At 45.0% G+C, this 24,343-nt stretch overlaps 2 protein-coding genes across 3 annotated transcripts in view; one reads left to right on the plus strand and one right to left on the minus strand.

Moving 5' to 3' along the window:
- PSMD14 (proteasome 26S subunit, non-ATPase 14) overlaps positions 1 to 24,343 on the plus strand; it is a 169,486-nt gene that overhangs the window by 98,944 nt on the left and 46,199 nt on the right. The window lies entirely within an intron of this gene.
- Positions 6,737 to 8,396, minus strand: LOC147021604 (uncharacterized). The gene has a single exon (XM_085891720.1). It carries the CDS (start codon positions 8,152 to 8,154, stop codon positions 6,754 to 6,756), a length of 1,401 nt encoding a protein of 466 aa, XP_085747846.1. The 5' UTR covers positions 8,155 to 8,396; the 3' UTR covers positions 6,737 to 6,753.

The following is a 24,343-nucleotide window of genomic DNA, read 5'->3' on the forward strand; positions in this document are numbered from 1 at the left end:
ATATATATATATACATACATACAGTTTAGCTTGAGTACAAAGTTGATGCGGATGGCCTTTGTATTTTGAGATGGTTTCGAGTTACCCTCACCATCGGGAGAGAGGATTGAATTTTGGTCTGTCTGTCAAACCTGGTGTTGGCTTAATTGTTAAGGTGGCTGGATTCAGATCAAAGGATCCCGAGTTTGAACCCCTGTCATGCCGTTGAAATACGACCAGGTGGGTTGACTCCTGTCACCTGAACCATCCTTCCGAGGTCGGCTAAATGAGTACCAGCTTACTGGAGTAAAAAGCCATTCTAGTATCCTGCCTCAGGGTGGCGACCCGTCCAGGGCTGTACTCCTTAGCCAAATTAAACTGCCTCAGCAGCGCTCGGCGATTCATGGTGTGAAAGGAATGGTTAATTGGTAGTTGCCTGTCTGTCTGTTTGTCCGCCCATAATGTGCCATCGAAGACCACTATTTTGAATATTATCTTTTTTTCAACCGTGTGCGGTACCTCGATAAAGTATGCACGATTAGAATGTGAGTACTTCTATGGAGCATCATGGTGCAATTAGAATGCGAGTACGTCCATTAAATACGTGCTATAAAACCACACAAGATGAGTCCTGATGCGATCTTTGATTGCACTTTCTAGTTACCTATGTGACTAATGTGGACAGAGATTATGTTTTTACCCCTTTCTGTTTGTCTGTGAGCAGGATACCGAAATAAATTGTGTGCTGATTTCGACGAAATGTCGTGGACAGTTTTGGTGTGTGACAAGAACGAATTGGTTATATTTTGGTGAACATCTGATTCAGCATCGAGATACTGGAATTAATTAAGTGATTCTTCACCATTGAGTTGTAGGGCCAAACATGATATATATCACAATATTTCAAAAAAAAAAAAATGGGGACGGATTATGACAAAACTTGGTGGATGAGTTGGGTAGGTGACAAGAACAAGCCGATTCGATTTTGGTTAAGGACTGGATGCAGATCCAGCTCATCAGTGGTATACAAATCGTAAACTGTTCAGTCTGGTGGAGATACGCGCACCACCGTGTGCCGTTCTCGTTATCATTGTTATTATCATTGACATTGTTTAAACCAAAATGTTCTATATACCTGAGTTTTGCTTCATCGAGTGAAAAGTAACTTCTATCGCAATTATAATAATACCCTTCAACTTTTGAAAGCATAAACGAGAAAAAAAAGAAACATTCTCAACATGAAATAGATGGTGACCTTTATCATAGACTTGGCTTGTAAAATCCTTTCATTCACAACAAGGCAGTGATGATTCTGATAGCACTGGCTCTTGGCATTTCTGCAACTTTTAAAGCAACAGATATTTAATAAGGAAAAGCTCATTTAGCCTGGGGCAAAACTGCCAGCTGTCTGTGACCATATGAAAAATGTGACTTGATGCTGGCAAGTATAAATGGTAAAATTGTGCAAATTCACATTCTTTACTCGTTTGCAGGATCTTGAAAGAAGGTGGGTGGAAGGGGGAGGGGGAGATTATTAGTTATGATGTTGGGGAAGGGGGGGTTAGGGTGGAATCTGATTTCAAGCATTCTCCACCCACGCATTTTTTTCTCTTCATCCTCTTGCACATAAAAACAACATTTGCTACAAGATGAGGGTTTTATTGATCATTGGGTAGTCATCATAAGACATTTCCCTTGAGCATCATTCATAGTTTGGGAAGTGGGTGGGGGGGGGAGGGAGGGAGGGTGTAAGGTGGATGGTTCTTGCATTTGATATCTAATGAACAATCTTTTCATTGGCAATTGCAAACAAAACCTCAAATTAAAAAAAAATAAAAACAAATAAGCAGGTTGGCCATAGATTTTAAGTTGCCAAGAATTTTCTGATCTTTGTCTTTGATTTGGTATGTGAAGTAAAAATTTTCCATTATTGGGGGGGGGGGGAGTGGCAGCAAGATTATATCTGCTTTCGTATTTTTACATCTTCGTCGTCATTTGTTTTCTCTAGATGACTTCCAATTTAAAAAATGATTGTCATTACCCCATGCGCATGAAACGAAAAGTGGGGTGAAGCGATTGGTTCACTTTGTCTGTCTGTATGTCCAGAAATGTCAGTTTATGATCGAGGAACAATTCAATTTCAATTGAATGTTATATTTTCAACATGAATCGGAACATGATTCGGGAAATGAACCTGCATTTTACCAGTACTTTGGCTCTGAATTAGTGCAGATCATGCGTGCGAAGAGAAGAGTGACATTTATTTATAAAAACAAAATATTACTCTGCCTGTCTGGCAGTCAAACAATAATGAAAATCATGCCAAACAGGAAACACTGTTTTTAGGATGTCATCAAGGACATGAACAAAATGAATGAAGAATTAATGTAACATGTTAAATAAGATGGTGTGAAAAATACTGCATCAATGGCAGTAAACTTCTGGTGTGTGTGTGTGTGTGTGTGTGTGTGTGTGTGTGTGTGTGTGTGTGTGTGTGTGTGTGTGTGTGTGTGTGTGTATCCATATATTTAAAGAGCAGGTTTTGGGTCGCTGATGACTTCGCGCGATTCGAAGGTTGTAAGCACATTAATAAACGTGGGGTATTTATTTTCTTACATTTGAAACTCAAAATATGCTAAAATTAACTTTTAATTCAAAACTTTTCTCGGTGATCGAAAAACAGACCGGAAGTTACCGAAGATGCTATGACGTCACGTTCTCCGAAAACTTCGTGAACATTCGGAAACAGCGTGTAAACAATGGTGAGATGCGAATCGGAGAGTGATTTTAGCGGCGATGAAATTGAGTGTGGTCATTCCGATATTGCCGAGCAGGGTGAAATCCAAAAGTCCCGTAAAGCGAAGGGACGGAAAATAGTTCAGTAATCTTCGAGTCCAAAACTGATTGAGGGTATTAATTCCAGGAAAGAGTATAATTTGAAGTGATGAGTTGGGCTACATAAGTACACCAAATTCCAAATTAGTCACTTGATGCATAAAAAAAATTCTGGAAAAAAATCATGGCGAAGGGACGGAATCGATAGAATTTTGAAATCTTAATTTTTATTTTCTTGCCGAAAGTGTATATACATTATAAATATAAATTAAATGAAATCTGTTTTACTGCATTTGTAATCATATGGGAGATGTCTGAATATAATTTTAGGTCATCTCTATCATCTCAGTAGAGATTACCTAATAATAACAGTCTCGAAGTCTGTCCGCCCGTCGGTCCGTCCATACGTCCGTCCGTCCACAATCAAACCGAGTGGAGACAAATAACCAATAGTGGAATGGATAGAGGTTGATGAGACATGCACAACGATATAACTTTCAAGGTCGTCCAAGGTCGAGGTCAACGTCACGAGGCTGTCAAATTTTCGAAAATCGTCGATTTCAAATCGTATCTCCTCCCTCATTTATCAATCGAGATCAAATGTTATTAGTGATTCAGATACTATGGACTATTATCCAGAACAACATGAGCCATTTTTTTGAAATTTGCTCTCGTTCCGATTTTATAGCCCTTCAAACTTCGCTCTGATTCCCCGTATGGGCCGTTCATAAAGTACATACAAAAATAATAGTATTAACTTAAGAACCGGAACTCTCCGAGACAAATATTACATTTGAAGCTTTTGTCAGATTTGACTAAAACAATGGAACACAAGTTTATATGCACATTTGCTTTCATTTATGACATTAACATTGTCTTGAATGTCAATTTGTACTTTTATTTACATAAATGACGTGCTGTGATATTAAAAGAAAAAGTAAATTACACCGCTCGGGACTGCATTGTCATTGTAAGATACTCAGGACTCCATGTTGGGCCAGACCGGAAGTGACATTTATTCGTGATCACAGAGCACAACCAACCACAACCGGAAATCAACATACGTTACATCTCCCCCTTCAGGGTGGCAAAAGCAGTGACCAAAGTTATACAAGTTAGTGTAGAACGCAAATCGATTCAGCAAGATGAAAATATACTTGATAACTTACTAGCCAACCGAGTCAAAACCAATTCAACTCTTAAATCCAACTACAAATCAACCGGTAACCAACTCAGTGCTGACAAAGATCCAAACTTGGTAAAGGCAAAGTTACAATTCATCACAAATCAAGTTTATCTGGTCGACGACTGATACGACCTAGTACGAGTACGAGTTACACAAGGGGAGTTACAGTTACACGTTAGTTATCTAGTACGAGTTACACAAGGGGAGACTGTAGGCCTCGGCGGGGTGACTGCCCTGTCTGGCTCAGGCAGCTCGACAGAACGCGCAGCGTCGGTATCTGGAGGCTTCAGGTTTAACAAACCGCTTGGGCCGTCACTGACCTCACAGGTAGCATTATCAGCTTCAATGAAAGGCCGATAGAGGTTAGCACCTTCGTTGGCTACACTGGTGCTCTTACGTAAATGTCGACGATTACGGCGATAAGTATCACCCGTGTCTCGGGACCGAACCACATACGAACGTGGCTCGGAGTGCTGCTTCACAATCACAGCTGGTATCCACCGTTTGGAACCCAGAGAAGGTTCCATTCTAACTTCGTCATTTGGATGTAATTGTGTAAGATCTTTGTGTGTGTGACGATCATTGTAGAACCTCTGTTTAGCTTTCTCCAGGTCGAAGTGTCTTTTCACAGCAACACGGTCATAAGCCATAGGTACAAGAAGACTACGGGCAGTGGGCAGGGTATTCCTCGGACGTCTTCCCATCAGTAGTTGAGCAGGCGAAAGGTGGATGCCTTCCAATGGCGTTGTGTGATAATCCAGCAAGGCCAGGTGCTTGTCCGAACATTTTCTCCAGAGTCGTTTGATTGTTTGTACAGCCCTTTCAACTTCTCCATTTGAACGTGGATACCTGGGACTAGATGTTCTAACACAGATGCCGTGATCTTTGCAGAACTTTTTCAAAAGTTGTGAGTTGTACATTCTCCCATTATCATGCCGTAGAGTCTCTGGTAGACCGTGGCGACTGAACTGTGCTTTCAGTCGCTCAAGCGTTGTGCTGCAGCGTAAATCCTTCACTTCGCCCACTTCAATGAATTTGGAATAATAGTCAACCGTTATGAGGTATGTCTTACCATCAAATTGGAACAGGTCTGTCCCAATTTAACTCAAAGGTAGATCCGGTGTTGGAATCTGTTTCAGGGGCTCAGCAGGCAAGCAGTTTTGATAGCCTGCACACTTGGAGCAGTTCTGAACAGTTTGCTCAATGTCTGCATTCATGGAGGGCCAGTATAGAACTTCCCTACCTCGTTGTTTGCACTTGACTATTCCGAGATGCGATTCGTGAATCAGGTTCAGCATGCGTGGTCTCAGAGTAGGTGGTACAACGATTCGCATGCCTTTGTATAGGATGCCATCCATAACGGAAAGTTCACTCCGGGAATCCCAGTATGGTCGAAGATCGAATGATACACCTTGTCTGGCATCTGGCCATCCATCAAGAATCATTGACTGTAATTGACTGAGTTCTAACTCAGTTGCTCTTTGAAGATCAGCATACCTCTCGTCAGAGACAGATAAAAAGTCCAACATTGAAATGTGCTCTAAGTTGTCAATTTCCGAACCAGTATCTGGCAGGTAGGCTCGAGAAAGTGTGTCCAGAAGCTGCATATCTTCCCCTTTTCTGTACCGAATATTGAGGTCATACCATTGCAATCTTAGTAGCATGCTCTGTAGTCTCATTGGAGCAGAGAGCAAAGGCTTTTTGGCAATTATTTCCAGAGGTTTGTGGTCATTGTAGACGGTGACTGTTTTCCCAAAGATATAACAATGAAACTTTTTGCAGGCATGGACTATGGAAAGCATCTCCTCTATTTGTGCGTACCGTGTCTCAGTCTCCGTGAGAGCCCTGGAGCTGTATGCAATGGGGCGGTCCTCCTGGACAAGAACTGCACCAAGTTCGCTTCGGCTAGCATCACAGTGAATCTCGACTGGCTTGTTGACATCGAAGTATGCAAGAACAGGCAGATGACAGCAAAGTTCCTTCAGTCTCTCAAATGCTCTGGCTTGAGCCGGTTGCCATTGATAAACAACATCAGATTTCAGCAGTTCTCGGAGTGGAGCTAACTCTTCACTCAACCGAGGGATGAATTTTGACAAATACGTGATGAATCCGACGAAGCGCCTCACTGATTCCTTATCGGTTGGAGCTGGCATACTGCGAACTGCCTCAACTTTGACAGGATCAGGAGATAGTCCATCCTCAGACAGTATATGTCCTACATACTGTACCGACGACTGGCGGATTTTACATTTCTGCAGGTTCAACTTAAGATTGCAGTTTGTTGCCCGATCGATGACTTGTTTTAGAATTCGATCATGTACTTCCACATTTGGACCGGCGATGAGAATGTCATCCATGATCGCGACTGCTCCATCTATGCCTTCAATCATTTGGTCCATAATCCTCTGAAAAATTTTGGGTGCACATTTCAGGCCAAAAGGAAGACGAAGCCACCTATACCTACTGAAAGGTGGGTTGAAACATGTCAGATAGGATGATTCCTCATCTAGTTTGATTTGTAGGAATCCTGACTTTGCGTCGAGCACTGAGAACACCTTGGCGTGAGGTATATTTGCAACGACTTCCTCAACAGTATGCATGGGATGGTGCTCCCTCTTGATGACCTCGTTCAGATGGGATGCATCCAGACAAATTCTCAGTTTATCGTTTCTGAGAGATACCACCATTGAACTGACCCATTCTGTAGGTTTGTTCACTTTGGCAATGTATCCGTCCGATTCCATCTCCCCCAGTCAGGTTTTAATACGCGGCAAGAGGGAAGCGGGTTGTCGCCGAGAAGCATGTACAACTCCCTTTGCACCAGATTGCATTTTAATTGTATACATGCCTGGCAGAGTTCCTGTGGTTCGCACGAGATCTGGATATTCCTTCAGTTCAGTAAGAACACCACAGGTATCCACTTCCGTTGCAACGGAATCAAGTCTGATGATCAGGCCCAGAGCTTCCGCAATATTTCCAGAAATTATGTTTTCCTGTTGGAGAGCAACCACTTCAAATGTTGTGGTGACTAACTTGCCACGATACTGAACAGGAAGATCCACGGCTTTGACGGGTTTTAACTTGTGATTTGAGTAAGTGCACAATACCTTGGTTGATTTACGGAGTTCACCAGTGTGAGCAAGACGCTGGTAATCAGATAGTGTCATTGTGTTGCAGCAAGCTCCGGTATCAATCCTGAAGGTCACTTGCTTTCCTGATACCAAGAAAGCCTGGCTCCATTTGTCACAAGGTAATGAAAGCGTTGTCTGCAATGCGCTGATCCGCAGAATGTTTCCATTAGTTTCATCTGCATACTCGTTTGTATCAGCAGGAGCACTGTCCGACTGAGTTTCCACCAAGTGCACGCTGGCGCGTCGACGGCAAACTGCAAGCCAATGGTTTGGCTTCTTGCAGTAAGAGCAGGTGGATCCAATTGCTGGACATACTCCATGATTCCATGAATGGTCAGGATCCTTACCACAGCGATAGCAACTGTCCTTGTGCTGCTGTATATTCGGGGTAGGTCTTCTGCGTGATGGTTGTAATGGTCCTGGGTTAGATTGTGGTTTTGGCCTCGCTCGTTTGTAACGTACAGCGGCCACACTCATATCCTCATCACGGACAATGCGAATCTGAGTCCTTGAAAGTTCAAACTGCTGACCCACTTCAAGAGCTTTGGCCAGCGTAAGTTCTTCACCTCTGTCGAGTAGGCGTTCCTGAACGTTCTCCTCGTAAACTCCCTGTATGATGGCATCCACGAGCACATCTTCAGGCTGCACATATTCACAGTCTCTGAGAATGAGCCGCAAGTCCTTGACAAAGTTGTCAAACGATTCACTGGGGCTTTGTTTCCTCCTGAGCAGTCGATGTCTCACGATGCGCTTGTTTTTCCTCGGACGGATATACAATTCAAATTTGTCCAAAACTATGTTGGGGTCATTCTTCTCACCTTCAATCCACTCAAAGGTCTTGTATATCTCTCGTCCTTGTTCTCCGATCCACGTTCCAAGCCACCCCGCCTTGTGTTTGTCAGGCAGCCCAGCCAACGGACCGTCAAAAACGAATCCAACGTGGTTTCGGAATCGAACAAATTCCTGATACAGCGAAGTCGAATCCCAGTCAATAGTTGGGTGTTCAAAGTTCACGGATGCCATAGTTTATATGTTTCAAATACCAGCATCAGATGGCGTGGATGTACGGAGTTATTTGCAGATTCTTCTGACACCATGTAAGATACTCAGGACTCCATGTTGGGCCAGACCGGAAGTGACGTTTATTCGCGATCATGGAGCACAACCAACCACAACCGGAAATCAACATAAGTTACAGTCATGACTTACAAACATAGGTTCATAAGGAACTGCTGGCTTTGCAAGCGATTAGTGATATATGAGGAGGGTGGGTGGGTGGTCACTAGCCTGCATACAGAGGGGGGTGGGTGGTTTTGAAACCCGGAAGTAGAGCGTACGTACTTTATGAACTGCCCCTATTCCAGTCTGGCACAGAGTTACTTTCGACCTCTGGCAGAGATGACCGGCACTCCCGCTCGGGGGTATTTTTTTAATAGCAAACGCAATGAGCTTCATACTTAACGCGTGCACATGAGAGAATAGGAAACAACAACAACAACACAATACCCCCTGACGATTTTGAATCCGTGTCGTTGACTATGACCCTTTTGTTTCCGGTTGTTTTTAAATGCTGTGTGGTGTATATACACGATTGGATTTTATTTCTATCTTGTGAATATTACTTAACACGTGCACATGAGAGAATAGGAAACAACAACAACAACAACAATAACAACAACAACACAATACCATGGCAATTTTGAATCCGTGTCGTCAGCTATGACCCTTTTGCTTCAGTTTTTTTTTTTTTTTTGCTTCTGGTTTTTTTTGTTTCCGGTTTTTGTCATGGGGAATGATGCATGCCGGGAGATAAAGGCATCGTCGGAGACATGAAAGACCCAAATAATATCAGACATGGTGCATATTTCAGAAAATTAATTAAAAATACAAAACTAGAATATTTTAGTTGGGCAAGTGTCCAGCCACTTGAGTTAATATAATACTTGGTGGAATCAACTTTGACAGCAATTACAGCTGTGAGTCTGTTGGAATAGGACTCTACCAACTTTGCACACCTTGATTGAGCAATATTTGCCCATTCTTCTGCACAAAACTGTTCAAGCTCAGTCGGGTTGCATGGGAAGCGTTGATGGACAGCAATCTTCAAGTCATGCCACGTATTTTTGATTGGATTTTGGTTGAGGCTCTGATTGGGCCACTCAAGGACATTTATCTTTTTGTTCCTTAGCCACTCCAGTGTAGCTTTAGCTGTGTGCTTCAGGTCGTTGTCATGCTGAAAGGTGAACTTCTGTCCCAATTTCAGCTTTCTTGCAGAGGGCAGTTGGTTCTCCTCTGGGATTTTTCTGTATTTTGCTCCATGCATTTTCCCTTCTATCCAGACAAGTTTCCCAGTCCCTGCTGATGAGAAACATCCCCATAACATGATGCTGCCACTACCATGCTTCACAGTCGGGATGATGTTCTTTGGGTGATGTGCTGTTTCTGGGTTGAAACCAAATGTAACGTTTTACATTTTGGCCAAAAAGTTCCATCTTGCTTTCCTCAGACTGACCACAAAACTTTTTGCCACATGGCTTCTTTTGCATACCTCAAATGGGACTCGAGGTGGATTTTTTTTTTTTGAGTAATGGCTTCCTTCTTGCCACCTACCGTACAGGCCAGACTTGTGGAGTGTGTGGGATATTGTTGTCACGTGCACACAGTGACCAGTCTTTGCCATAAAGGCATGCATCTCTTTCAAAGTTGCCATTGGCCTCTTGGTGGCCTTTCTATTCAGTCTCCTCCCTGCTTGGTGATTCAGTTTGTAGGGATGGCCTGATCTCGGCACGGTCTTGGCCGTAGCATTTGCCTTCCACTTTTTAGGTCATCTCTATCATCTCAGTAGAGATGACTTAATAATAACAGTCTCGAAGTCTGTCTGCCCGTCCGTACGTCCGTCCGTCCGTCCACAATCAAACCGAGTGGAGACAAATAACCAATAGTGGAATGGATAGAGGTCGATGAGACATGCACAACGATATAACTTTCAAGGTCGTCCAAGGTCGAGGTCAACGTCACGAGGCTGTCAAATTTGCGAAAATCGTCGATTTCAAATCGTATCTCCTCCCTCATTTATCAATAGAGATCAAATGTAATTAGTGATTCAGATACTACGGACTATTATCTAGAACAACACAAGCCATTTTTTTCTTGAAATTTGCTCTCGTTCCGATTTTATAGCCCTTCAAACTTCGCTCTGATTTCCCGTATAGGCCGTTCATAAAGTACATACAAAAATAAAAGTATTAAATTAAGACGTGGAACTCTCCGAGACAAATATTACATTTGAAGCTTTTGTCAGATTTCACTAAAACAATGGAACACAAGTTTATATGCACACGTACTTTCATTTATGACATTAACATTGTCTTGAACGTCAATTTGTACTTTTATTTTCATAAATGACGTGCTGTGATATTAAAAGAAAAAGGTAAATTACACTGCTAGGGACTGCTTTGTCATGGCTTACAAACATCGGTTCATAAGGAACTGCTGGCTTTGCAAGTGATTAGCGATGTATGAGGGGGTGGGTGGGTGGTCACTAGCCTGCATACAGAGGGGGTAGGTGGTTTTGAAACCCGGAAGTAGAGCGTATGTACTTTATGAACTGCCCCTATTCCAGTCTGGCACAGTTACTTTCGACCTCTGGCAGAGATGACCGGCGCTCCCGCTCGGGGGTATTTTTTTATGATCATCTTAACTGTGCTACAAGGGATAGTGAAGGCCTTTGAAATATTTTTCTACCCATCCCCTGATCTGTGCCTTTCCACAACTTTATCTTGGAGGTCGTTTGAAAGCTCCTTGGTGTTCATGGTTGAGTTTTTGCTGTGAAATGCATGACCCCACAGAGGAAATCCACAGAAACAGCTGATTTGATTATGAAATGGTCCAATTAACTTGGTTTGTGATGTTGAAGGTAATTTGGTTGCACCTGAAGAAATTTAAAATTGCTATTATATGGGAGGTTGACACTTATCCAAGCAAGATGTTCTAGTTTTTTATCCCCCGCCGCGTAGCGGAAGGGGGATATTGTTGTCACCCGGGTCGTCCGTCCGGCTGTCCGTCCGTCCGTCTGGCTGGCTGGGCGTCAACATTTAGAGCTGTGAGTGCGATAACTCGTAAACTGTTCGCCATATCGATTTGAAATTTGGGTCACACATGTACCACCTGAAAAGGAAGAACCCTATTGATTTTGGGCGTGGCCGGATCCAAGATGGCCAACGGGGGTGGCCATCTTGAAAAAAATGCTTTTTCGCCATATCGATTTGAAATTTGAGTCACACATGTACCACCTGAAAAGGAAGAACCCTATTGATTTTGGGCGTGGTCGGATCCAAGATGGTCGACTGGGGTGGCCATCTTGAAAAAAATGTTTTTTGTAATAAATGGAAAACCGCTTATCTGATTTCAATTATTTTTGGTTACTACGTTCCTCACCCCTGGGGAACATTTTCGAGATGATGACCAAATGGTGTCTCATTTCCAATTCACCTCCCTCATTATCTGGAATATGTATGACCTTTTTCATTCAATGGTGGGGGATTCCCCATCTCTGATGGTATATTTTTATTTTTAATTAATTTTCTGGAATTTGTTTTTCATTTGGAAGTCATGGGTTAGAATGTGTAAATATAAGAGGAAATAGTCTGATTTAATTCCAGGCTATAAGGCAACAAAAGGTGAAAATTTTGAAAGGGGGTGTAGACTTTCTTTTATATATTGGTGTCAAATGTCAAAGATGAAACATGCTCATAACTCGTTGGCCTATTCATACTTCGATAAAACATCACCAATGAGAAGACTGACAACAATTGTTGGATAGATTAGAGAAGAGCAAAAGTAACATTTTGAGGTGCAATATTGTGCTGTATCACGTGATTGGGTTTTCGTATATCATGACTCGCCCGCTAGGGGTGGCAGGAATGTACATCAGGATGCGCAATAAAGCGGAGTTGCTGCTAACACTCTTGCTTCTCATGTTCCACTGCACCTCGTGCACCACAGTATGCTGACGAGGATGGTTGATCGACGAGTCACGGCGCACGGACAGGTGCCCGTTTTTGTCGGAGACGACTTCAAATTGTTTTCAGAACAATTGGGATGCTATTTCCACGCGAATGATGTGGTCGACGAGAGCAAACAGAAGTCGATCTTGCTCACCTCGCTATCGATGGAACATTATCGACGACTGAGTGATTTGGTGGCGCCGGACAAGCCCCGTGATGACGGGCTGTCGTTTCGGGACATTGTGCAGAAGATGAAAGCACACATGGCGCCGAGAAGTCATTACAGCTCGCTCGATACCAGTTTGATCGCCTCTCGAAAGGTGCGGAGGAGCGCGTCGCTGATTTCGTGGCACGAGTGAAGCATTCTTCCGTGGCATGCAAGTTCACTGCGGAGGAGCATCCAGCTCGGCTCAGAGATCATTTTATTGCTGGTTTGCAAGATGCGAAGATGGTTTCGGTGGTTCTACGGCTGAAGGGTGAAGCCATTACATTTGACTCATCGGTCGGCACTGCTTCAACTGTTGAGCAGACTCGCGGAGATGTTCGGGCCATCACCAGCCACAGCATGCCGGATGGCCCGGAGGCCCACGCGGGGTCGCGGGCGCCCCGGGACGCACGCACGACCTTCGGTGCGGGCCGGATATCGCCGCGCGGCTGCACGAGCGATGAGGTGACCCCGCGGACGTGTTTGGGATGCGGAGGTCGAAACATGTGCCGTGTGTGCCCGTATAAAGGCACCGTGTGTTTAAATTGTCACAAGGTGGGTCATCTGAGGCGTGTGTGCCATGGGGCGCCGGCCACCGTTAAGGTCATGGACGGCGATGTGTGAGGCGACCTCGGCGACCCGGGTTGGAACCGGCAGCCGTTGTTGAGCCTGTTTTCAATTGGCCCTGCAGCGGCGCGCCTGATGACGGTGGAAATCGAAGTGAACAAAACGCCGATCACGTTTCAGGTTGATACGGGAGCGGCTGTGTCGATCATAGGCGAACATACCGTGCATAGACTCAACGGCCTGAAGCTTATCAGGTCAAACCTCACGCTGTTCACGTACACCCACGAGAAGATAACGCCAGTCGGGATGGCAGACGTGTCTGTGCGGTACCAAGGCCAGGTCGCCGCGCTTCCATTGTACGCCGTGCGGTGGAGGGGACCGTCTATCCTCGGCCGAGACTGGCTGTCCCGCATCAGGCTAGACTGGGCCGTAGTTCACCTTGTGCAACCCGTGCCGAGCCGGTGGGAGGATCAGTTGGAGAAGATTCTTCAAAGACATCAAGGTTTGTTTTGCGACGACCTTGGGAAACTCAAGGGCGTGCAGGCAAAGCTCTTCCTGGAGGAGGGGGTGGTTCCTCGTTTTTGTAAACCACGACCGGTGCCGTATGCCCTGCGGGACAAGGTCAAGGGTGAACTGGATAGGCTGGAGGCCTGTGGAGTGATCAAACGGGTGTCGTACTCAGATTGGGCCACCCCGGTCGTCATGGTGCTGAAACGGAATGGAGACGTCCGATTGTGCGGGGACTTCAAGTCCACGGTTAAACCGGGGCTCAGCGTGGAGCAATATCCACTGCCGTCAATCGCTGAAATATATGCACGATTGGCGAGGAGTGGATACTTCACGAAGCTAGACCTGCGTGATCCATATTTTCACCTGGCGATGGATCCCGGGAGTAGCGAGCATTTGACAATCAACACGTGTCAAGGGCTCTATTGATATACCCGACTCTGTTTTGGGATTGCTTCGGCTCCAGCCTTGTGGCAGAAAGCCATGGATCAGGTTTGCATTGGCCTGCCCGCTCAGACCTACCTGGACGATGTGCTCATTGCGGGAAAAACGGCGGACGAGCACCTTGCGAACATTGCCCAAGTGCTGACAAAGCTAGAGGCGTGCGGCCTGCGCTTGAACAGGGACAAGTGCGCGTTCTTAAAGCAGCGCTTGGAATACCTCGGGCACATCATCACGCCGGAGGGGCTGTTGAAAGGCCCTCGGAAGGTGGAGGCGATTCAGCACATGCCACCGCCTCGCGACAAGACGCAGCTGCGCTCATTCATTGGTATTGCCCAGTATTACCAAAGGTTCGTGCGCGAGCTCAGCTCACAACTTGCGCCGTTAACGTGGTTGCTCAGGAAGGACGAGCGCTGGGCCTGGGGGCCTGCACACCAGGCGTCGTTCGACCGCGTCAAGCGGCTGCTCACAGAGGATACGGTCCTCGTGCACTACGAGCCTGCGCGTCCGCTCTTATTGGCACGCGACAGCTCTGCATATGGCATCGGGGCAGTGCATCGGATGGACTATGGCTCCGAGCGGCCTGTTTGTTTTGCATCCCGGACCCTGTCCGCAGCAGAGCGGGAATATGCCCAGATCGAGCGCGAGGCTCTCAGCCTCGTCTGGGGTGTGCGGAGGTTTCATCAATACCTGCTGGGGCGGCATTTCACTTTGCAGACGGATCACAAACCGCTTCAATTCATCCTGAGACCCGAACGCGGGATACCGGTGGTAGCGGCCGAGCGAATACAGCAGTGGTGTCTGTTTCTTGCTGCTTATGATTACGATATTCAGTTCCGAAGCACCGAGAAGCATGCTAACTGCGACGGGCTCTCGCGCTTGCCGTTGTCGGAGGGTCCAGCTGCGTCTGAGTCGGCCGACCTGGTCGATGTGTTCGCGCTGAGCCAGGTCCAAAGCGGGCCGATCACGGCCAAACAGGTCGCGGTGGAATCGGCTCATGATTCCACCGCGTGCTCGCCCGTGTCGTCCAGGCGATTTCTACGGGGAATTGGAGCGATCTACCTTTGACACCGGCATTTCAGCCTTTCGCGTCGCGCGCATCGGAGCTGTCGTTGGTCCAACAGTGCATTATGTGGGGAATGAGGGCGGTAATTCCGCCGAAGTTCAGGCAGCGGTGTTTGGAAGAACTGCATGTCAGTCACCTTGGCGTCGTGAAGACCAAGAGTCTTGCTCGTAGCCTCTTGTGGTGACCTGGGTTGGACAAAGTCATTAAGCAGTTGGTTAAGCGTTGCGCCACGTGTCAAACAGATGCTGATAACCCGCGTCGAGCCTCGAGACTATGGCCGACCCCAGAGAAGGTCCATGTGGATTTTGCGCGGCTGGTTAATGGCAAAATGTTTTTGATTGTGATCGATGCATTCTCTAAATGGCTGGAGGTTGTAGGATTGCAGCATACATCAGCAAACATTACAGTAGAGAAACTGTCGACGATCTTTGCTCATAAAGGATTACTGGGGATCCTGGTCTCTGATAACAGTCCGCAGTTCATCACAGGTGTATTTGATGAGTTTTTGCGTCAAAATGGTATTCGACATCTAAGGTCCGCACCGTATCATCCTGCGACGAATGGGCAGGCTGAGTCGTTTGTTAAAATGTTGAAACGGGCTTTGCGCAGGGGGGGGGGGTGTTGCACCTGTGCAGACGGTGGTCGATGTCTTTTTGCTCCATTACAGGAACGCGATTCATCCTGTCACGGGTGATTCTCCTGCCATTCGTCTCTATGGACGGGCATTGCGGTCCAGACTGGATTTGCTGCGACCTGGAGGGTCGGTGAGTGGGGCGGTGTCGTGCCCGACGCTGCTGCGCGGTTTTGATGTGGGACAGTGGATAATGGTGCGCGATTATTTCCACGGTTCCAAATGGGTGCCGGCTGTGGTCTCTGTGGTACTGGGGCCGGCGAATTGCATGGTGCGGATTGATAGTGGGGAGGTGTGGAAGCGGCACGTGGACCAAATGCATGATCGCTGTTCAGCGTCACCCCCCCCCCCCACCCCCCGTGCCGAGCGATGTGGGTTCCCCACCTGAAATGTCGCCGTGGCCAGACGTTGTATAGCCAGGGCCGGATGTGCTGACGCCCGTGGGGTCTTCACCTGATTCAGTCCTGCCCGAGGACGTCGGGCAGGCTGGTCGGCCGGGGACGGTTGTTATTGCGGATGGGGCAAGTCCGGCGAGGGTGTCACCTCGACCGAGCCGGGAGGCGTATGAGCCTGTGCCGTCTGGTGTCGCTGCCCTCCCGAGGCGGGTCAGGATGCGGCCGCGGTACTTGGAGGATTTTGAGTGTTGATTGGTTTCGGTTGGTCATGTTATGATTGTCTTTTCATCATTTGACTTGTCATTTTACGAGGGGAGGAGTGTGCTGTATCACGTGATTGGGTTTTCGTATATCATGACTCGCCCGCTCGGGGTGGTAGGAATGTACATCAGGACGCGCAATAAAGCAGAGTTGCTGCTAACACTCTTGATTCTCATGTTCCACTGCACCTCGTACACCACAAATATTTTGTGGTATTATAACTATTAATGGCCATTGAAATATCTGCAGGTGTGCTTTTGTGTGTGTTTGCTTGCTCAATATTTTCAGAAACAAAGGCTTGGAATACAAACCAACAGCACTTTGCTGCTGGTTTGCATTACAACTGGTGGTGTGGCATGCTGATGATGCAGTGACTCCCTGTATATTAGGTCGCTTACTTGGAATTTTGCCAGGGTGTCATATACCTTGTGGTGCACACAATGGCATATTGTTTTCAAATGCCAGTATGGGTTTTTTAACATCCACAACTGAATACTGGTCAATGGACAACTGCTTTAACATCCCCTCTAAAGGATGGTGTTCCACCTGTGAAGCACCAAGATGCCATTTTATGTTGGAGGTGGGAATCTCACCAGGAGAAGGATATCTCAAAGGTGAATATGCTCCCCTTGAGGATGTTAACCCAGGTTGTTTCTGAGAATTCATTAATAATACAATACCAAAGCAAATTGGGCAAATGCAATGATGAACTACATTAAAGCTTCCAACTCTCTTGCCACTGCTCTGAACTTTTAGAATTAAAAAGTAAGTGGGGCACAAAAAAAGGTGAGAGGAGGGGACGGGGACGGGGATGGCAGAGGGGGGGTGGGGGGAGGAGGAGGAGGTCTGATGATTTGAAGAATTCTTTCAACTTTTATTGAATTCCTGATTCAATGGCCATCCGGATCATCGATTCATCTCATTCCGTCAAGTGATGTCTGACTTGTGGTGACATTCTTCATTAGATTTCTCCAAAAATCCTTCTCCTGTACTGCTTCCCAAAGCTTTGGCTGCCTTTAAGCTTGGTTGCACCCTTTATCCCATCCATCCAGATCCAGCACATGTAAGGTTTGCCTCTTACTTTTCTTTCCTCACCATAACCCAGCATTTTTTATTTCTCTCGACTTTCATTTTCGGCACGCATTTTTTGTCCAAAGTATGACAGTACCTGTTTTCGCATCAGCACTTTCAATGTACTTGGTGTTCTTGTGTCTTCAAGCACTTTTAGCATCAGGGCTTCTAATGTACTTGGTGGTCGAATTTCTTCAAGCACTGGTTTGTTTGTTCTTCTTGCAGTCCATGGAATTTTAAACATTTGTGTCCAACAACAAATCTCAAAATTGTCGATCTTCTTCCTTTCTTTCTTTTTCACTGTGCATGACTCACCTCCTTACATTGCAACTGGAAATACCAGAGCATTCTCCAACCTCCTCTTAGTTTGTATTATCACATCTTTGTCAATCCTGACATTGCTGTTGGAGCTGAAAACGAAGCCCCAAAAGTACTCTATTTTCTAAGATGGTACAACCGGCAGTACCGAAAACTGCCACATATTTTTTGTGTTCAGTAGGGTCCCATGAATGAGAAAACACATGATGCCACCCTGGCATGTGAGTACATCATTATTAATTTGCATAAATCAAAGATTGCTACAAATCTGATTGAGTTCACAATGTTGGCCATAATTCTGCTTCTCATCAACATTTTTGAGTGATTTCAAAGACTAGAATGTTTTATTATGTATGAACAATACATGTGTTTAAGTTTGGAATACAGAGGGAGAATCCTTCATTCGCATAAATTCAATATGGCTTCCAATTTGACCTGTTTTAGACTATTTTGGCTGCAATTCTGCTTCCAATCAACATTTTTATCTCACCTAAATGTAGTTCCAAGAGCTTATGGGATGGCGCGTTATCCATCCGTCCGTCCACAAACACTTGCAACTTCACTGAAACTACACACCAGCACCCTACCCCTTTTTGCTTCAACCTTTGGGTCTGCAATGGAATGAGCTGAATGACGTTACTTCTTTAATGCATGATACTATTGTTACGAATCTGGCAGCCATGAGCACTCAACATTCAGGTCCTTATAGAACAGTTATATCGGTAAGTGTGTGTTTATAGTTAGGGCCCCCCCCCCACCTGTGTCTAACGGGAATTACATGTGTGCGCTGCGGAGTTTAGTTTACAACAAATCTCCTCCACTCCACTTCACTTCACACACCGACGCCATTGCCCACGTGCGTTCAGCCACGTACGTGGGCGGAGATTTCCATCGCCTCAGACCGGGACTCCGCCCAGGAAGGCAGGGGCGTGCCCGTGCCCCTTGTCCAATCACGCCACAGAAGGCGACTTTCCCATGACACGCCGGCCAATGAGGGTTGAGATGGCAACAGAGAGCGACTTTCCCACGGCACCCTGGCCAATGGGGTTGAGATTGCCACACAGAGCGACTTTCCCATGGCACCCCGGCCAATGGGGTTGAGATTGCCACAGAGAGTGACTTTCCCACGGCACCCCGGCCAATGGGGTTGAGATTGCCACAGAGAGCGACTTTCCCACGACACCCCGTCCAATGGGGTTGAGATTGCCACAGAGAGCGACTTTCCCACGACACCCCATCCAATGAGGGTGGAGAACGCCTCAGATGGCGATTTTCTCACCCCGGAGGAAAAAGGAATAAAAGGAACGCCAGGCTGGGAGTGTCGTCATGGTCGAGGTCGTGGTCGTCATTGTAAAGTCATCGTCGTCTTGGGGGTCGTGGGTCTTGGTGCCAGCTGGTTCGTCTGGTCCTGGGTCATCGTCGCCTCTGATCTTCTCCTTGGTCTTGGTCGATTGGTGCATGGCCGGTTGGAGAGCGCGGTACCTGGTGCTTGGAGCGGCATTGTGTTGCGGGTTCGAGTCCCGCCGAGCCGGATCGTCGAAGACCACACGTGGTGGACAGTTCCAAGCACAGGCTCTGGTCTCCAGCTCACCTGTCCTCGAGCTGGAAGCCTTCAATAAAGACCCGACGGGGTCCATTTCTGTGTGTGTGTGTCTGTGTGTGGGCCCGTCTTCAAGTAGAATTGTGTAAGTGCTTTCTTTTGCTCATTGTACATTGCATTTCGTATAGTCGTGATAGCTCTGCTCTCTGTGTGTTCCCTTCCCCAGATTGTAAATAAATACCCCTATTGTTGAATGTACCAGCTCGTTTCTGTGTTACTATCATTGGTTTGCCACGCTACGAACGGGAACGAGGAGGCTTCATTGTTGCCGTAATCATGCAATCGGCCCGGCAGGATTCTGGTACTCTCCGCTCGGGGTGCGGCTCGGATCCGGCTCGGTAACAGCCCGGATCGCGCAGATCCTGCCGAGGGTGAATTTACCCAGTAGTTTGGACGACGTGGGTATTTCGGTAAATTGAAATTGGCAATCAACCCTATCCCACATGGTCAACCTATTGGCGATCTTCGGTCCGATAAGGGACCTGTTGGTTCCGGAATTGTCCAAGGTCACAACCTATAAATTCCGGGTGTTCGGTGGAGCCGACTCTACTGCTCCATCTTGCGGTCGTGCTCGCCACCGAGACCCGGCTCCACAACACTATTTCTTCCGATGTGTACCAGATTCAGGCAAATATATTGTACACACAAAGTAAAACGTAACAGCTTTTGGAATCACTCAAACATGCTGATTTGAAGCAGGATTATGGCCAAAATATTGTAAAACAGGTCAAATTGGCAGCCATGTTGAATTTATGCAAACGAAGCATTCTCTGTTTGTGTTCCAGACTTATGCACATGTATTGTCCATACATAATAAAACATTCCAGTCTGAAATCACTCAAAAATGTTGATGAGAAGCAGAATTATGGCCAACATAATGAATACCAAGTCAGATTGACAACAATCCTGGCTTATGCAAATTAGTAATGATGCACTCATATGCCAGGGTGGTATCATGCGTTTTCTCACTCAAAGGACCATAATAAACAAACAAGCTCAAATGAGCTAAGATCCTCGTCCTCTTAATGATGACGTCATAAAAACGAATATGACGTCATTGTGATGTATCAGGTTTGCAATAAATGATCTGTGCTAATGCCCGGCTTGATTCCCGCAAACAAAATTCAAACAGCTTGTCTAGTTTCGGAGATAATGGTATAGGCGATTTCCATTAGCGGCGATATTATGACGTCAATTTTTTTTTCTCGGAAGAATTTCCAAAATCGGAGATGGTTACTGCCTGCTCGTGGGCTTTCTGCATATACATGGCAAGTTTCACGAAGATCCGATGAAAACTCTGGGTTGTGAAACAAAAAATGTCAAAAAATAGAATTGACGTTATAAAAATTGATATGACGTCATAGTGATGTTTCATATGTACGGTAATTCATCTCTGCTATTGCCATGTTCAATTCCCGCAAACATAATTCAAAAAGCTTGCCTAGTTTCGGAGATAATTTTTTCGGTGATTGCCAATAGCGGAGATTATTTGACGTCATAACTTTTTTTCTTGGAGGAATTTTCAAAATCGGAGATGGTTACTGTCTGCGCAGGGTATTTTTTACATATATATGCCAAGTTTCATGAAGTTTCGATGAAAACTGAATGCTGTGAAACAAAAAAGTCCACAAGAAGAAGATGAAGAACAACAACGTGAGTAAGACTTAGAGATCCTCCACGAGGATCGAAAAATATATGACAGCTTATGGTCCTGCCGGTTACACTCCATGATTTTTTTTGGTGGGGTCTCATTTGCAGCAATGTTCTCCCCAACGATAACCATCTTAATTTCTCCTCCACAATCTCCACTCACTTCAATCTTGGCACCCAGGAAGATGAAATTTTCCACTATTTCCACATGATCCTCTCCCATTCTGAACACATCGATATTCTCAGTTGAAAAGATTTTCGTCGTCCTTTTTTTTTTTTTATGAGGTTTAAATAAAGACCAGATTTATTTTTTCACTTTCCTTCTTCACTGTCTGCAGCAGTTTCAACAAGTCCTCTTTGTTTTCTACCAACAGAGTAGTATCATCACCTTTTGGATATCTTTATGTTTTTGATGCATCTTCCTCCAATCCTGACTCCAGCCTCTGTCATACGGACTTCTGGTAGCTTGTAAATGTTGCTACATTTCAGCCAGGGGAGTAACTGCTGAAATCTATCTATTTGGGTTCTTCCCGACATCTTTGTTCTTTGTTCCTTTCACACTTCTTTCTAATGCTTCACAATTCTCTTTCTTCATTCTAATTCTTGTCTTTTCTTCTCTTTCATCTCTTTTTCTCTCTATTCCTCCCTTTCGTTATCTATCTGTCTAAGGAGAAATTAGTTCTTGCAGAAAGTTTTCTATAAGGCTCACCTGGCTGCGCCTGGATGGGTTTGAGGGTTGTGGAGTTGTGGCTGAAATCCGAATACTATCCAGGATCCTCCTCATGGCTCCATCTTTGCTATTTACTTTTTCGGGTTCCTTCTTGTTCTTCCGTTTGATAAAATTTTGATTTCTTCATGATGTACTCAATAAGCTTTGCATCCCGCCATGTCTGGCAGTGCAACCATGAAGCGTTTTACGGTGTCCTCTTCCCTCTGCTTGTGTCCACCTTTCAGCTTTCTGCAGCTCTGTACTTTTACATTGGCGAGACGGAAAATAAATGTTTCATCAAAGAGATCCTTGATGACACAATGGTGATAGTTCGGGGTTTGCTGCGTGTGGACTTCGGATCGGCATTTCAGGATTTGTTGCGTTTGGGCGTCGGATTGACGGTCGGAGTTGGCTGCATATGGATGTCAGATCAGAAGTTCAGGGTTTGCTGCGTATGGGCATTGGATTGACAGTTCGGGGTTGGCTGCACATGGACGTTGGATTGACCTCGCTCAGGGACGCTTCAACTTCCGTGTGCCAATCGACTTCCAAATGCTTTGGTGTTTCCGTGCCCAGGCCGTGTCTGCCTCTGGATACGTGTGCCTAATGTAAGATCGATGTTGTTTTCATTTTCTTTTGCATTATGTTCATGATTATATTTTATAATTTTGTCAGCATCCTACATGGGTGGAAATTATGTGTGCATTATAAGTGAACATATCATTATTATTGAACAAGTAAGGGGATTACTCGATCACCAGTATTGACCCTGTCATCTTATTATTGCAAATCACTGCCACTCAATTTACTGTACAGGTTTCATGACCAGAAAAGAACACTTTCTAATCGTCACATTCAAACTGCCCCAAACCAGTCAATCTAATTCATTTATCCACAAAATTTCAGTTCTTGTCCTCGCCATCTCTCTCTCTCCTTACAACATATAACTTTCCCTGATTAATTGACATGACATTCCATGTTTCAGTTTTGTCAATGTTTGAGAATCTCAGAGTTTAACTTTTAGTTATGGTGACATCAGCGACTAGATTTCCTTGCGGATTGGATCCAGTCCCGTCATAATGGCCAGTCCTACTCATCAAAACACTTTGCTCTTCCTAGGTATCAATTTGAAACCTTTCAGACCTGGGGGGCTCATCATCTGGCACCATCACTGTTTTAGTTTCTGATCATGATTGCTTTCTTGGCACGTACAGATCATCGAGACATCAGCACTTCAATTCCAAAACCTATTTGAATGACAAGTCAACAGTCTTCCTTTTGTGTGTAAGTCATCCAATCATAATATATATATATATATATATATATATATATATATATATATATATATATATATATATATATATATATATATATGTATACATAATTTATATGCAAGTCTTAAGTCCAGCTCATATTTTTATATAACCTTGGAAGGACTCATAAGCTCCTTGTTATTAACTTTCCATGTTCAGAGCCTGCAACAATGGCACCAACATAAACGGAGGCATAAATTATCATCCATTTGTGCTATAGAATCGTCATTAGTGAATGCACATTGAACTGGGACTTGATTACAAATTATGCCCACTGGTTGCATTATAAACTACAATGCAATCAGGGAAGTTCTGAATCATGCCGTTAATGTTTGTGTTCTAAGAAGTCATTGTGCTTTTGTGATTGGATGTACAATTACAAAATCTTAGAAATATATATATATATATATATATATATATATATATATATATATATATATATATATATATATATATATATATATATATATATATATATATATATATATATATATATATATATAAGCCTGGTGTTGGCGCAGTGGTTAGGGCAGTGGCTTGGGATCCAAAAGGTCCTGAGTTCAAGCCCCGTTGGGCCACTGAATTAATACACCAGGGGGTTGACTCAGCCTGTCATCCTTCCGAGGTCGGCGAAATGAGTACCAGTATACTGGGCCGGTGTATACCCCGGTTAAAATAGGTGTACCATATCCCTGTGTCGTAAGAGGTGACCAGGGTTGCGTCAGGAAGGGCATCCGGCGTAAAACATGTGCCAAATCATGATGCGGATCATACGGATGATCCGCTGTGGCGACCCCTAACGGGAGCAGCCGAAAGAAGAAGATATATATATATATATATATATATATATATATATATATATATATATATATATATATATATATATATATATTGCCCACAATATGATGGTAATGAACGTATCCATTAAAACCTCCTTTATCCTGATGAAAAATATGAAAATTTTCACAGTTAATGTAGGGTGGCATTACATGTGGTCAGGGGTTGAGTTGGATTAGAGACCGATCGCTGTTCGAGTTTAAGAGTCAGGAGAGTCGATCTACAGTCTCTTGAGTTTATTGGCACAAGTCATACACAAGCAATACGAAGCCAAAATAAATAAATTAATGAATAAATCTTAATCATACACCAATTATATATGGGTATCTATGTATTGTTGCATGGAAAAGGGGGTGAGTTGGCAGAGATCCATAGCTAGACCGGAAAGTGTAACATGGTCCGTGTGTTATGAGTTGGTTTGATTACCATGTAACAGGGACCAGTCGGAATAAGTCTTGTAAAATGTGGCGCTTAGGCCTAAGTCACATTTGCCACGGCGGCCGTGACATCTCCGAAATCTACGGCCACTAGCAATTATACAGCGGCCGCAGTATTTCCACGGTCACACAATGTAGCAGTCACATATGTTTTTATTTTTCGGGGAGCCGCACGGTGTATTTAGAGATTGTGGAGAG

This window comes from Eptatretus burgeri, chromosome 8, assembly GCF_056783735.1.
Source record: "Eptatretus burgeri isolate ZD-2024b chromosome 8, Ebu_testis_v1, whole genome shotgun sequence".
NCBI classification, from domain to species: Eukaryota; Metazoa; Chordata; class Myxini; order Myxiniformes; family Myxinidae; genus Eptatretus; species Eptatretus burgeri.